At 36.1% G+C, this 17,339-nt stretch overlaps 1 protein-coding gene across 3 annotated transcripts in view; it reads left to right on the top strand.

The window, feature by feature from the left end:
* The window catches only part of Epp (Ecdysteroid phosphate phosphatase), a 58,208-nt gene that overhangs the window by 26,723 nt on the left and 14,146 nt on the right, over positions 1 to 17,339 (top strand). For all 3 annotated transcript variants that reach the window (XM_081730604.1, XM_081730606.1, XM_081730605.1), the window contains 2 exons: positions 2,016 to 2,085; positions 7,219 to 7,438. In XM_081730604.1, the coding sequence (XP_081586730.1) occupies positions 2,016 to 2,085; positions 7,219 to 7,438 (290 nt within the window). The remainder of the gene's footprint in view (positions 1 to 2,015; positions 2,086 to 7,218; positions 7,439 to 17,339) is intronic.

Below are 17,339 nucleotides of genomic sequence, written 5' to 3'. Positions count from 1 at the left end.
ACTTCCAAACCTCTTGTCAAGGTTTTTTCATATTGCCAGAGACAAGCTGTAACAACAGGTAGTAGCTGGCATATATTTTGGGGAAAGATGAAGAGCAGGATGAAGTGAAAGTGGCGTTTCTTTATCCAAGTGGGCCATCTCCATCTTTTGCATACCAATCTCCATCTTGCTTGATGTTTTTTTGAATTTGTACAGTGGGTGTACTACGTAAGGTGAACCCTGTGGCGTCAACAGGCTGACTATATACCTTGCTTGACAAGCATGTAGCCAACCGAAAAAGCCTTTCAAGTTCACTCTAAACTAAGTTGTACGCAGTATCCAAAGAAGACTTGAACTTCCAAATATGGACAAGAACCTGGTTAGTGTTCTTTTTGACACTGGTATGTATTTGTTTCGTGTGATCTTAAGAACCTATTCAACTTGATTTTGAACTCCATATTTGGAAGTGTAAACTCTTGTAACAAATGATCCCATGCAGATCCCAAAATAAAATTTTGGAAATATATTTATAACAGTCCGCGTATTTTTTAAATATATCTTTTGAAAATTTTCAAAATAAGACTGTCTGAGAAAATCAAATTCAAAATTTTGATTTGTTTTGGAAAACAGTGTTAAAAATTCTGTAGTGTTTTCATGCGAAAATTCTTTTCATAAGCTTTAAAATTACACGTTAATAAATGTCTTAGGTCCTTTAGGTCAGCCGCAATACTAATTGAACAAATGTATGAAATTACAGTGATTGAGTAAGCTTTACCATGGGGAAATTTATTTGTGTACGTGTGTCATTTCAAAGATGTAATGCTACGTTTTTATTTTTCTAAAGAATAATAAAAAGTTATTCTTGTCTGGGAATGAAGGTTCCAGACACCTGTCTGTTGTACTACCACTCTATTTAAAAACGACAAACGTGTCGGTATGTCATACTAATTCCTAATATTACACTGTCAAAGTAGAAGATGTCACTACCTGCCTGACGGTAATAGGCATCTCTAGCGTGCAGGTAATTTGCCAATTTAAAACTACAGGCTGATTGTAAATGATTCATCTCATTTGACAGGGCTACATATATATATACAATAACTAATAATATATGAAAATCTACGGAACCTTTCCAGGTTTCAGACATACTGTTACAAATGTTCAATGTGACTTCCTTTCGTCCCACGACACATACAGTGTATATGCGGTAGTCCAGTTCACCCCACACACCCTCTAGCATATTACTACCAATGATCGTAAATGTAGTTGTAATGGATTCTGGAGCTTGTCCAAAGTTATTGATAGTGGAGGCACACTGTTTCGCCTGCCTCCAGGAAAAAAACACACAAAACTGTCAGATTGGGAGATCTTAGAGGCCATATGTAAAGCGCTAAGTATATTTAGCACATCGCCCAATTCAATGGCGTGGGAATTCGTTCAGTGCTTTTACCTGTATATATAGGCAACCATTGTTCTTAAACTGTCGATACTATCTCAGAATGCTCTGGTGGCCTGGCGGTGCAGTTGCAAACTATCTACGGAATGCACACTGTATGGCAACGAGGAAAAACACTTCTAATTTTTCAAATACCCTATGCTTTCTGTTGTATAAACGCCATTTCGGAAACTAAGCTTGTTCTACCATCTGTTGCCACGAGCCAAAAACTTGAATATGAGAAATTAAACTTTCAAATGTGTACTTTTGTTTCATCATTAGCACAAACGTATTGTATTAATAGCTATCGATATATTTTACTTTAAAACCTGATAAAATTGTTAGATATAAAATAATAATGTGATTTTTAATTTTCTTTGCTGTATATAACAGAATAAACTTGAGTTTCTAGACATTAAAATGTATTAAATAGTTCGTCACAGACGTAAATAAACTTAGGTATTGTTCTGATCTTTAAACCATCCAACTGGATAAAATAGAGATTTTCTACAATAGTCTTATAATGTTGATGGTTTCGTAGTGTTTTTATATGTTTGGCTTTTAGTAAAATATACTTCTTGAACTTAATTATTTTTTACAGGGTGTACGGGGTTTTTACCAAAGAATTATATTGATCGAACAGCGGAATCTGATGCATGGACTTTGCACAGGTAAGGAATATATTGTCGTAACAAAATACCGTTCGTTATATTCTTTGTAATTAGAGAAGTTGATGATTTTAGTGTTAATTTTGTATTTTACAAGCTGTAGAGGTAATTTTAGAAGACAATGTGTAAAATTGTAGATGCTTAAAATATTATTTATTTAAATTATTTTTGTTTTTATCTCCCATGCGTATGCACTGTTTTCTAAGAGAAATGAAATCTAAATCAAGATTGAACTCAAGATTACGAGAACCAGAGGCAGGTGTATAATCATTCTACAATTCAGAAATCATATTAATAAAGATAAAATTTATTGGTGTCGTTTATATTTGTCATTTTAGTTTTATGTTATGATTTATAGCGAATACTGGAGTTTTCGTTCTGTAATTTTTTTCTCTTTCTGCAATATACTCTTACATGCATCCCTGTTTTATACTAGATGGTTAGATTAACTCCAATATGAAGTTTAATCACAATGTAATTATATACTGTGTGTAAACTTGAGTTTGAAAGTTAAAATTCTAGTGAAAATTACACATAATTTTAGGATAAGTAAAGTAAAATGTTGTATTCCCATTTGTAAGAGAATTCCTCTAGAAGGTGAACATTAATACCCAATCGAAAGAGCAGCTCTGTTTTGTCCGGTACGAAGACAATCAGTATTTTCTCAAAATATAAAGAGTAAAATTGGAATAATGGAGTGAAACTTAGAAATCCAATTATAACGTAAGAAGCAATGTTTTGTCGATGTCGCCACATAGTAGAATTATCTTCTTTCCTCATTTTATTGGTATTGTTCAAGTTTTACTACAATTGTAGTATTTGTTTACACGTCAGCATCATCAAATAATGATAACACTGATATATATTCTGATAACTAATGCAGGTATTGGCTGTATATTTTAAACGCTGTTCTCGAAATTTTAGCGTCTCTCTCTCTCTCTCTCTCTCTCTCTCTCTCTCTCTCTCGATCGCTCTCTCTCTCTCTCTCTTTGTTTTTTCTTTTTCTCTTCTCGTCTTTTTTCTTTTGTGTGTTTAAATTTATTTCTTTGAGAAGTACAACTTGGCTGGATCTTTAGGTGTAAATAGATACTTGAATTATGATTAGACGTACATTATGAGTAAATAAATTTCTTTTATGATCTGCTGATCCTTGACGCTTAAGTAAAGTTCATATCTGAGCAAACATTTTTAATGCATAAGCTCCTGCTGTCCACTGAGTTTAATGGATTATACAAGAGGAAAGAGGGTTAAATCATTTACTTGAAATTTTCATTACAAAACATTACAAATAATTCTGTAAATTCTCCATAATAACATTTCGCTCTCTCTCTATTTTCCCTTGTAGAAATTTCAACATTAATTTGTTTCATACGCACTGAAAATTGTTCTTCTATTTCTTGGCTGTTGTGATGCTTACTAGCATTTACGTTTTTCCAGTTCTCTCTAACTTCCTTAAACAACGGAGTAGTTGTCATCTGAGATATTTAATATAGAAGTGGTGGTGACAGTGAAAAAACAATGATCTCTCCAATTTGAGTTTGATGCTAACACTGGAATTTGCGTGGATGATACATCAAAATTTAACGCAGAGCAGTTTTCTCTTAGAAGGGGGGAAAGAGAGAGAGAGAAAGAGATTAGAAATGTGTTGGAAAATATAAATGCTGAAAAATTCTCTCACTCTTTTCTAATTTTTTCATAAGAAACAAGTGTATTTTACAGCGGAAATTCACAGAATTTGATTGTAATAAAAAGATAAAACTGCTTATAAGTCTACCAGATACAAAATTATTTCGATCTGAGTGTAGGCAAGCTTTATGAGAACAAGAATACTGTTAGAAGAATTTTTAAAGGAGAAACTAGAATTTGATTAATAACTGGCTCTTCTGGCTATTATATTTACTATGTACTTCGACGTGTACCAAAGGTTCTAGTAAGATTAGTGTAAAATGTTTTTATATCTAAGCAGAATTACGTAAAAAAGGAAGATTGGAGAGCAGAACTTTTCTGACTAACAGGTTTAAGAAGTTTCAAAGTATAGTATAGTTCGCACTATTTTCCTAGGGAAACACGAGAAACTAAAGGTTAGAATGGAAACTAAACACTTTTGTCATTGAAGGCTTCCCAGCTGGCAATCTGTCCTGTAACCATATGAATCGCGAATATGTATGTTGCCATTAGACCAGTAGTTCCTAACCGGTGCGTCACGCAGTTTCATAGAACGTGTCGTGAAATTTTGGAGTTTAAAATCATGATGAAAGACTTAATTTTATTAAAAACAATTTTGGGATACGCTGTACCAATCAAAAGCCTCCAGCGGCAGCAACGGTATTCAGTACTACATAGAAACTTTTAGTCTTATACTATTATAATTTGTAGTGTAAATAATAAAATTCAAGTAAGTGTGTCGCGATGTCGTGGGTGCTCAGTAAAGTGTATGTTAGTCAAAAAGGTTAGGAGCCACTGCATTAGACCAACGAGAAAGGTAATAGTGAGTATTCTAAGTAGGGCTGCTAATTTTAGTGAATCTGGTATAATACAGTCCTCGGATATAAGTAAATAGTATACGAAAGAAAACATAAATATTTAAACAAAACATTGCAAATTATAAACTTTTCCACTCATCTGACGATTTTACCAGCTAGAAGTGTTCATATAATGACCTGTAGACTGTTGTCCACCACAAGCTCAAATAACTTGGTGTCGAAATAGAAATCCGGTACAATTAATAAAGTTAACCATCGGTTAGGGAAAAAAAAAAGTACGGGAAATGGGAAGAAAGAAAGAAAGCTTCTTCGTACTGTATAGTGAGCATTTGATAATAGGTTTCTAATGAGAGCTTTTTAAGAGTATATAACTTGATTTAGTACAATCCAATCCTCAGATATGAGTAACTCATATAAAAGAAGACAAAAATATTTCAATAAGACATAACATGTTAAGATTTTCATGCTTGTATAATATGCAGTTAAGTATGTAAATATGAAAAATTAAGTGATTTTTTTTTAAAACTCATGGATTTCATTTGGGTCTAGAATTTCTAACTGAAGTAAGATTTTCATGCGCTTTGCGGAAAATGATCAAGGAAGGATGGGAGATTTATGGAACTTTGTTTATTGGTTTAAATTCATCCCGGTTAATATCGGCCACACCTCAAGAAAAACAGCAAATAATCACCAGTGTACCTTACAATTAGAATGAGGCGTGGTGCTATGCGGAGGTTTGAGTTTTCTCCGTTAAACGACAACCTCGCCAAGATCAACAGGAAACTGCAGGGTTGTATTGGAACTGTAGTGCTGTACAGCTGTCTGCTACTGTATTGTGTGATTGTGATCAGTACACAATGAGAATGGTGTACTCTTTGGAGCAACATGCGTTTATCGTTAAAAGTTTTTGGAGACCGGAATCTGTTGTTGTTATGCAAAGAACATTTAGAAACAAATTTGTCTTACGTTCTGCCCCATACAGGAACACAATATTGTCATTAGTGAATAAATTGGAAGAAACAGGACCGCTTTTGAATGAAGCAAGAAAGTATCGGATCCCGCAGGCAAGTGTTGTGGAAGATGTCAGTTATTGACTCCTCATGTCGCCCAAGAAATCTCTTCGTCACCCAAAGAATAATTTCTACGTTTATGATTGTTACCACTAACACTTAATTGTGTTCTCACTAACACTTAATTTGTATTCTGCAATTCCGCTTCAAAAATCCAAAACCTCATTTCAGTTGTAAGGTACGCTGGTGAATATTTGTTGTTTTTCTTGATGTGTGGCCGATATTACCCGGGATGAATTGAAGGGGTAATTTGGATAAGGGCGTATCGACCTATTTCCGATAAAATGAGATATACATATTTTCTGCAAGTTTCAGCATGCCCACATGTGTCTAGGTGGTGTTAAGGTAATAGCTCTGCTCCGTAGCGAACGCCTGTCTCCAAAATTATTCTGTGAATACGTTGGTTAATTGGATAAGGCCGTTTGTTTTTCTGCTCTCCTGAAAAATTGAAGAATTGCTAGGTACGCCCTTATCCAAATTTACCCCTCAATTGAAACTAGTAAACATACTCCCATAAATCTCCCATCCTTCCTTGATCATTTGCTACAAACTGCATGAAAATTGGACTTCAGTTAGAAATTTTAGACCTAAATGAAATCCATGAGTTTTAAAAAAGTCACCCTGTAGTACTTTACCATATGTGTATTGGAGTTTCACCATATGCCGATAGTTTCGATGTCTATACTTACGTATCTACTGACATCTTCCAGGACCATAGTACCTTAAGTTGCCTAACCGAATTGTTTTATTTCACATCTTCACATCATTATATCCTCTACTTTCTTCCAAAGATTTATAAATTTGACTCTTGCCAAAAGCAGTGAATTTCCAGAATTGTCCAGTTTCAGGAATTCACTAATTTAAATTTATGAAAAATTTCCAAAGGTGTTGATAATAACAATCCTTTATAAGTTTTATATATATATATATATATATATATATATATATATATATAAACATTATTACTTGTGTAATTTTTCATAAATTTTAATTAATGAATCTCAGTAATTAAACAGATCGGGAAGTTCAATTCTTTTAACAGGCGTAAAATTTATAAATGTTTGGAAGAAAGTAGAAGATAAAATATGTGAAAGTAAACTCGATTAGACAATTTAAGGTACCGGTACCTACTGTGGTCCTGGAAAAAAGATCTCAGCAGATAACTTTAGACATCGAAATTATCGGCACGTAATAAAACTTCAGTACCCATAAGGTAAAGTTGTATCATTTTTCATATTTATATTGAATAAGACATGTTGTATTGCTAAATTATAAAATTTACTAGTCATGTAATAGGATCTACAAAATATTGCATTAAATTTTGATCCAAGCTTGACCGCGAGAAAAGTCAGTGAGATGACAGCATTTGTGTAGTTTGCCTATGTACAGTTTCCTACTTTCCTTCTTTCTTTGTATGGTCATAAATAATTGCTTTGTATTTTACCAAGTTTAAATAGCTATCTTCAAATCATTTTGCATGCAGAAGCAAGAAAAAGAATTGTACTATAATTGTATATGTTTGGTAATTGATTGTTTTTGTGTATCCTCAAGTGAAACTAAACCTTGGTGACCCCCTTGTGTAGGATAATCCCTCTCTACAAAGGTGATGAGGCAGAAGAAGTCGAAGAGCTGGATTCGCTGTCGCTCGTTCGTAGACCAAACATTAGTGGTGTTAGTGGACATTCGTCATCGTCAGAAGCCAGAGGAGAAAGTGACAAGCCGTCAGACGTCACCAGTGACTCTAGCGAAGAGAAGAGAACGTCCGTCTATGAAAATATGGATGTCACTGTTGACGGAGATGAGGTAATAGCATTAAGGCTTTTAAGGTATATTCCTTAATTATGAAATCCTCACTAGAATCTCAGGTCTTTCTCCAAATACCATTTTACACTATACTCTAAGTCATCAAGAACTCTTCTATATAAAACCCAAAGGACCTACGTAGATCCATGGTTTCCAATTTTGATACCGAGCCTAGCTTTTCTTGACTTCCACCTCGAAGCGCATGTGTAAGCTCTTCTATTACACCTCAAAGGTACAAACCATTTCTTATCCTGTATTCTTTCCATTACCAAATACCATTCTACCCTTCATAGATATTACAGCAATATTCCATTCAGCTCAGCCCTTACCTCGAATCAAAATGCTGGTACACAATTTTTAATTAAACTAACTCTACTTGTCTTGACCATGAATAATTTCACAATCGAAAATTATCATCAATGAAATTCAAGGGGTACTCGCATGATGTAGTCATACATCATCCTACTCATGGGACGCCAGAAACAAATTCTGTAACATTACTCTGGTCTTGGGTTTCGATTACTAGGTACCAGTGATTCTATGTTCAGCCAGTACATGTTCCTAAGGTCTCTTTGATTGATTGATTGATTGATTTTGAGTTTTACGTCCCGTTCAGCAGCGAGGCTATATGAGACGTGGACCTACTGATTAACGTGGAATCCGAACCACATGAGCTCCCGCCGAGAATCGAACCCGGGTCTCCCACGCCAAAGACGCGTACGCTAACCGCTTAGCCACGGAGGAGCTCTAAGGTCTCTTTGAATTCATGAGTTTCTCTTACCAAACCTCCTTGATAGGGAAGTTAAGCTTGATAGCATTGAGAACCTTACTCTATCATACACATCAAACATAGTAACAATATACAATACCACCATTCCAAGAGTTCTCACTCTCACCATACGAAACGCTCCAATACTTTTTTCCTAATCATTTGGATGCTATTGGCTTCAGCATCGTCACCTAGTAACTATTTCAGGATAATCACATATCGGGATATCCGCCCAATCTTACTCGCAGGCAATTCAATTGTGAAAAAACCTCACTGGAAACAAGTCTTCTATCACAGTATCTTCTATTCCAAATTTCTTCTGGGAGCCGCGGTGGCTCAGTGGTAGAGCGTTCACCTCTGTGCTTGGGGCCCCGGGTTCAATCCCAGCCCCCGCCAAGTGAACTTACTTTGTGATGGACAAACACCGTGTGCGTGGGTTTCCTCGGGGTTCTTCCGTTTCCTCCCACTTTCTTCATTCCACCATTTCATTCATTACTCATCATCACCGTCTCCTTTAGCCTAGCCGACATAACCGTTGGACGTAAAACTCAAAGATTTCATTTCATTTTTTCCAAATTTCTTCTCTCAATACCATCTCAATCTATATTCTTTCCAAAAACTTTTGTGTTTTGATCATCATATACTTACCACCTTACAAACCTAGAAAAACTTTCCCGACCTACGCAAATATACTAAACTTCACACCCCATTATGAAAATTGACCCTTTGAAACATCTTCACCTCCATCAAAGAATTAACAAAAAGGTCAAATGTAAAATTTGCGTTATATCATACTAGTTTTCTGTCACCAATAAAAAGCTTTCAACAGTATAGTTAAGGTATTTGTACTCCTTTGTAAAGAAATAGCACAATGAATTCAGCGGTTATGTGTCATGTAAAGGTGAAGACTCGGAGTAATGTTGGCATTACGTGGGAAGGGTATTAATAAGTGGGCAGCAGTCTGCTCCGAGACGAAGACCTCGAGGAAATCCTTGCCTAGGAGGAATCCTTTGTTTTAAAGTACGCTATAGTCCTTCGGGTTGAATACTGCACCCTGAACCTGTTTTTCTCCGTTACTGATGTTTCTTTAATTCTTCCTTCCTTCTCTGTCCGACGAAGAGTCATCGAAAGCACTAGTTTACTTTTATTTGTGCCTGCATGTGTCTTTTTGTCAGATTTTTGGTAAGTAATATTTATGTACTTGCTTTGGAATTCGTACGCCTCTAAAGATAAAGTTTAGCCTCGCTACAATTTGATGGCGTACATTTCAGAGTACAGCTAGAGTGGGTCGAACTTTTTTGACATAAATGCAAGGTATTTCAAAAGGAATCATGCGATTTAAAATGTAAATAGTATTCATAGTATAGACATAGATACTTTAGATTAATTTTATATTACATGCTAATCATAAAGTTTTTACATGCCAAAGCGTGGGTGCTCAATATGGCCGGTTCCCTTAGGATTCATGGCATATGTAGATGTTTGAGAACTACGTGCAAAACTCTGCCTCATGCACTCCACATTTCTTCTGACACGAGAGGACGACTACTTGACGCAAACAACTCGTTTCTTGGAATTTTTATACCATCGCTTAATGCTCTGAGCGGTAGGAGCTTTAACGCCAGGATATTGCAGGGTTCCCACTCGTCCTGGAAATCCTGGAAATGTCCTTTAATTGATTTTGCCCTGGAAACATCCTGGAAATGTCCTTGAAAATGCATTTCTGTCCTTGAAATTTACAGAAATACTGAATGTCAGATATTTCATAATTATAATGAAGATTTTAATTGATTGCTATTTTTGTCTGTTATTCCTGTTTTTGTGCTGAATAATAATTTGTCGTGATCCTGCATATGTGGATGGTTGTGGGCTTTCTCTCTCCCAACAGCGTGTTTGGCTAGAACTTCTCTTCTTCTTCTTTCATCCACTAGTCTGTCAACCCATTCTTGGATACTGTCTTCACTAGCGCTATCCTCCAGAAACTGTGCTTTTTACCACTATCAATCCTTCTTAATCAGTCTATTTTCGCAACCGTACTTACTTTTCAGTAAAATTTACTGAGAAGTTTAAAGATCCACTTGGGTATAAGTTGGACCCTGAGAGGCTGGATTGTTTTCACACAAAACTGTTGGGTTGTTCGGAAGAATTTAAAGATTCGTTGTTAATCATAAAGAAGCTTCTGGTTTTGTCTCATGGACAGGCTGCTGTCGAACGAGGCTACAGCATAAATAAAGTTCTGCTTGTTGAAAATATGAAGTAGAAATCATTGGTCGGTTTGAGATTGGTGTATGATAACATTTCCCATAAAGACCTTACTTCAATCAACATCACGAAAGAAATGCTGTATCATGCCTTCCATGCAAGGCAGCGCTATATGGCAGAGCTGGAGGAAATAAGAACAGTTGAAAGAGAAAGGTAAGTGCAGAGCAAGAGATAAGTGAAAATGTACAGCAGCTGTAGAGAAAGAAAAGGAAATTTATGGAAACAAGTGAAGCTTTGGAGACTGAAGCACACTAGCTTGCACATAAAACAGAGCAGAAGTCGTGCTTTACTTTATTGACAAAGTCAAATGCTATCTTTTTTTTTTTTTTTTTTTGTCTAAATTTGTTTGGTGCACAATTATAATGTAGAAAAAATGAAAATACATGCTGGATGTGGATGGATCGAGTGGCTATAAAGGGAGTTGGGAGGCCTTCGAAAGAAAGAAAGAAAAAAAACACATTACGTTCCGCTTTGCGTATTTAATTATTAAGTATTTACTACACTTGCGTTAATATTAAATGCATAAGCTACTGTACTTTTCATTTCAATGTTGTGAGTTTTGAACCTACAGTTGCAATCCTGTTATACTTTCCTGTGTCGAAGTCTTGGAAAATTGGTAATTTGTCCTGGAAACGTCCTGGAATGTTTTTGGGGAAAAGAGAGTGGGAACCCTGAATTTGTTGACAAAATTCACGCTGAACAGTTGTTACGAACTCACACTTCGCGAAGTGTAGAGCGCAAAATTATTTCTTCTGACAAATATTGAAGTGACCGGTAAAGGAAGCACGCTACTACAACCTAATAGCAGCCGTATGAAACTTGAGAATTCCTTCTTTCCGACGGTTCATTTTTGGATTGTTGGTTCAGAACGGATAAATGAAATGAAATGAAATCTTTAAGTTTAACGTCCCACGGTTATGCCTGTTGGGCTAAAGCAGACGGTGATAATGAGAAATGAGGGAAACGGTGGAATGAAGTAAGTGGAAGAAAACGGGAGAACCCCGAGAAAACCCACGAGCACTGTGTTTGTCCACCACAAAGTCCACACGGCGCGAGCTGGGATCGAACCAGGGACCCCAAGCACCGGAGGTGAACGCTCTACCACTGAGCCACTGCGCCCTCTCAGAACGGATAAAAAAAAACTGCATTGTTTGAAATAGGATGTTTCGTTTTGAAACACTGTATTTAATAATAAAGAACGTCTATTAAAAAAAAAGGGGGGGTGGAACGGAGATTCAAAGAAGGGATTAAATAGATTTAATCAAAGAAAGATGCGGAGTGTGATATGACATGTAGAATTGCACAGATTTCTATCTTTCGTCCAGTAGATGACCATTATTCATGCAAAACATTTCTACAGTCGTCGAGAGTCATTCTGCATAGATCAGCTTAATAGCATAGCTCGCAGCGAGTGTTGACAAATTTCATCACATGTCATTTCTCTCAGTTACGTAGTTGTAGCAGGTTGACGATGAAGGTGCCCCGCTACAGAAAAAACAAATAAAAGCTCGATCATGTGTATAGCAAATGAAACTAAATAAATATCAAAGCTTATTAGAATTACAATTAAAACAATGAAACTGAAAAAGCTAAATTAGTAAAAAAAAATGACAAGAACATTAATTAAAGAATAGTAATAATAATAGAATAAAATGTGGAAGAGCTAGAAAGAGACGCCTTTAGGAACATCAACTGTTTAATCGAATGTATAAAAGCAAGAATACGATCAGTAAAAACATCGTCACGCTAAAACCCGACTAAATTTTTTAAAGGCAATTCTAAATGTTCTCAGAGGAGTATTCCTGACATTCTACAAGAATGTACCGAATAATGAGGGGGATGATACTTCTTCACGGTACGGGCAGTTACTACTACGCTTTTAATGAGAATATGTTAGAAGAGTATCCGATATCAAGGAGCACCAGGATAACTTCATCTTGACGATTAGTACGCAACGACGTCTGTCGATTACTCAAATTAGATTTAACAGAATTGAACTTACTTTCGTTGACTTGCTTCCAATCTGCTTGCCGATGAGATCGCATCCGTTAGACGAAATGGCCACATGGATCGGAGCTCGGGAAAGAGTCCTCCAACGCAAAATCTGCCAATAGGATGTGCTTGGCTGCTATATTGGCTCGGTCATTACCCCGAATGCCGTCATGTCGAGACAGCCAGTAGACAATTGCACAGCCCAATTGTTTTGATAGTTAGCACACATGTTTCATCGGAGCACATCCATTTTAGTGTAATATTCGTTCACAGTATATAATTGTCCATTAGATTCATTTTCAACTTTAAAAATATTGATTAAAAAACTAACTTTGTACAGTTTATCACACATTACATAGAGTTAATTAATTTATTATTATTAGCTGTCAGAAGTGCATACACGATTTTTAATTCAAACAATCTACGAAGATAACAGGAAGTAGAGGTGGGATGCTACGTGATACGGAGCTAGGTAGGAATATTTTGAATCGTACATCAAATCTTTATTCTACTACTACTCACATTTAAGGTCCACACACTATCACAATGACTCTATTATAATAACCTACTAATTCTCAGCGAATATCGCCCTCATATAATTCGCTAATTACTATCAATGTGAATACAGTATCTCACAATCTCTCACAATCCTACATTAAATGTGACATGTACTTATTTAATCTGTGAATACCTTACTATTTCCACAGACTCAGTCTTAAAACTGTTCTATCCGGCATGTAGCAAATTTCATAACAATTACTGCCATACTACTGCTTACTTCCCAACACTTATTGTAATGACATTCTTTAACAATTTTTTTCATTGTAATAAACACAAGATGAGTAATTTTTCGTTAAAAAAAAAATGCTTAACAATGTATACTATATATATTGCAATTAAGAAGATATATGCCTGCTTTTAATTTTGTACAAGAACTGAGATGATAAGTTGTTTTGAAACGTCTTCATTTTGACAGAAAAAAAAAAATAAAAATAGATCAACCAGTAAGTAGTATTGGTACATGCAAAAAAAAAAAAAAAAAAAGTTTCGAAAGTAAGTGCTTTCTTTAAAAGCGTTTTCATCTCATCTTTATTTGATTACATGATTTTTCATATATCCTAAATTCAAACTGAATCGACAATATCTCAGAGCATTATTTTGTGAATCTTGATGTTTGTGTTTGTATGTAGTTAGTAGATATAGGCAACTGACTTATGCCTAGAATTCAAGTGTTTCATTACATCTAGCATATCAAACTCAGTGTGCATTTCAGGACCTTACAGCTCTACTTGTATTCACTTTACTGTACGTTGCGAATTCAAACGAAGAAGTATAACGTCTCGAGTAAAACATTAATCTAACTTGAGTAAGGGTCATCCTTCATAAATCCATCGTTATTCTCTCTTTAAAAGTATGAGAATTATTCCTTATCAGCTGCTATTCTGTTCATATCAGCGGAAGTACTTGGAGCTCACAACCACAATAGTGTTAACCGAACTTCAGTCGTATCAGTCTAAGCTCTCTGTACTAGAGTCTCGCTTGCAATGGAGTATATAAATGTAGCAACAACGATTTCCTTCTCTGAGTCTAGTAAGACCATCCAAATCAGAAGGGGAAAGACGAATGTACGGCAGCCGTCTTGAAATCTAGAATTGTAGAAAATATAGACCCGAATATTTCATGCAGGGCATACATAAAACCGTAAAACAAAATCCTGTATTAAAGGGCTTGAGACCTCCCTTATGGTTAAGTGATCATCTTACTCACCCATGGGATTTCGCTCTTCCGGCTTCGATTCGTGGAGAGTGTGTATGTGATTCGGGTCTCACATTAGACAGTAGATCCATGTCTCATATATCCTGTTTATTCTAGACATAATCGCACAACAGATAAATGTAGAAGTTACTTTTACAGAAACATTGTTTGTTAGTTAATACCAACAAATTTAGAAAGAATAAGAATTCGAGTGTCGTGAATTCGATCGATCATTTTAACATGAACATGCTCCGTATGTTTATGTGCAATGAGGTGGATGTGTCGCAGCTATCGATTTTTTAAAATAGCAACAATAATTCAAAATTACAGGTTATAGCTTTCTCTTATTTTTCGTTGTATATAATATGATGCCAAAATATGTACTGTTCATCTATACAGAATAACTTTTAAATGTAACAAAATGAATAATCAGAAAATAAAACAAGAACAGTAAACAAGGTAAATACATCTTCAGGTTCGTATTCACAATTTATGTAGTGTGCAGGGAAAATTGAAAATGCGCACTTCATACTTGGAGCTTGATATCATCTCTGTTTATTGCATGTAAAGACGATGAACCTGATAATGCAGGAGAGGATTGGGGGCAATCCTGATAGCTGTTAAACGTAACCTCAACATCATGGCTATCGACTTCAACGATAGATGGCTCCCCTCTTTCACAACATAGTCGCATCTTTGGTAGTTAAATTTCATGATACATGTAATTGGCGGACAAACCCTGCGGTGGAAACGTCCACAAAATCTTCAACAAGAAGTACGTAGCATCTATCAGCAGAATATGGTGTCAGTTAGGCGTCCACAAATAGCATCCAGACAAGATACAACAGAACTGTTCAGAAACTAGCAAAGGAAGACCCAAATAGACGGGTCGAATTCTAACTAAATCTTAAACGTGAACACAAACCAAACGTGATGTAGACCATTAGAACAACTGATGCTGTAGCAACGCAAACCACGCCGTAATAGAGTCTATTCGTGACCTAGTGGCTAACGCAAACGGACATTGGTGGGAGTAGTTACATACAAACTCAAGTAATATCCAGATCCCACACCAATATTAGGTCCGTTTTATCTGGCCTCGATGCCGAAGATGGCCATTAAACTGATATCAATCAACAAACTCCTACTGGGTAAACGCATCCAAAGAAGTTGGTTCGAAGGTGATATGTTGTAGGAATGGGATATGGGGCACCTGTGTAATTAGGCCATATTCAACCTGTGTTATTGGGCACAACTCTCACTCCTCTGAACTGCATGTAGTGACTTCAGGATACAATATTTCCATGCTTTCGTACAGGCGGCAGAACCCACCCTCATTATTCCCAACACGATGGGGCATCAACAAGAGATTCATCATCAGCTAAATTTGCAGCTCTCTTATTACCAGATTGAGACGCGTGGTGTCATTGAATGGCCACTCAGATCACCTGGACTTTCACTAGTGGGATTACTTGAAACAATAGGATTACCCCGAGAAAATCCGCGACATATACCACTTTCAGCACTATCCATGGAGGCCTATAATAACATCGCTACAGATGCTCATTCACATCAATGCTGAGTGAATAATACACCTTAAAATATAATGTTAGGCGTCAGAGGGTAACACATTGAGCACATCCTCTAGAACTGTCATTTCACACCAAATGGCCTGTAACGTCACAGGTCGCTGTTCCCCTTCTCAGTAAATCACATAGAGAGAAGAAGGAACAAACTTAAAACCTGATGTTGAGAAAGAGTAGGGGTAATAAACAAACAAGACCATCGATAGTGTAGTCGAATGTTTTATGGGAATACTACTCGTCGATCCCTGACTGTGGGTGCATTGTCAATACTTGATCCATTCTCCGAACGCATTCTCCACCCTTCTTTGCTGTAGTGTTTCTCTCTGCTAATTCTGTGATTGTCAAAGGGTGCCCCTACGTCATATACCAGTCAGTAGGAAATGATTGTTGTTGAATCTACCCATGTGGGTACCTGAGCAGGTATCAGATTTTAATTCTAAGTAGCATTTGACATGTTCCTGATAATCATGAATCTTAACTGCACATTCCATTTATGCACAAATTCTCTTGATACTCCCACATTATCATCTTGCAGAATGTGACGTTGATCCAATATGATGTATTTCAAGATGATAGTCATGACCTGGAAATAACTTAAAACATATACCTCCGATTTATGCAGGTGAAATCGGATCTGTCTTAAATCTCACCCATTTTGAAGAAAAACGTCTCTTGCAATATATTTTTAATATATATATATTTCTCTAATTACAGCGCCATCTATCACTAATCGAAAAAATGTTTCGAATAAAATTTATTTTTCCCTATAGACTTCGGATATGCAATAAAAGGACGAGGATTCCTATTTAATACTTCCAAGACGCCACCTTCTACTTTCTTTTGATATATATTTTAAAAAATTTAAAAATGCAAAAATCTGGAGAAATAAGCGTCGGAGGAAAACATGTTGGGAATCAAAAAGTTAATATTTTGGAGGGGAAAATCACCCTGTCCCCTTTCTGCTGGTAGAAGGTGGTGTCTTGGAAGTATTAAATAGGAATCCTCGTCCTTTTATTGCATATCCGAAGTTTATGGGGGGAAAATACATAAATTTTATTCGAAACATTTTTTCGATTAGTGATAGATGGCGCTGTAATTAGTGAAATTAAGTTTACCAAGGTTTCTACGGTAGGGAACCCGACATTTTCATTCCAAAATAAATTTGCGATAAACAATGCTACTATTTTTTCTTAATTGTTTTGGCAACATAAGGGCTAGAGATCTGGCATGCAAATTTACTGAGCCATCATTGCCAATCCAGTGATTACTGTTGTCCCTATTTAGTACCTGTTGTGCTACTGTCGCATAATGTGCAGGACAACCATAAATTGAAAACTGTATGTTCTGTCATCTTTCAAGGCTGAAGTCTTCAATCAGTGTTGGCAGTAAAGCCCAATGAGTATATCATTAATTATTCTACACCAAATCTCAACAGACCCAGGACGCTTATGTTCTGGAGGGAGGAATACGAATTATCAAAAATTTTAAATTTTAGTTTCAAACACCGTGCTGTGTGTGATTAATTGGTCATTGCTTC

This window comes from Thermobia domestica, chromosome 11 (assembly GCF_964235325.1).
Source record: "Thermobia domestica chromosome 11, izTheDome1.hap1.1, whole genome shotgun sequence".
NCBI lineage: Eukaryota > Metazoa > Arthropoda > Insecta > Zygentoma > Lepismatidae > Thermobia > Thermobia domestica.
Note: the sequence above shows the minus strand (reverse complement) of the source record. Positions and strands in the feature narration are given on the sequence as shown.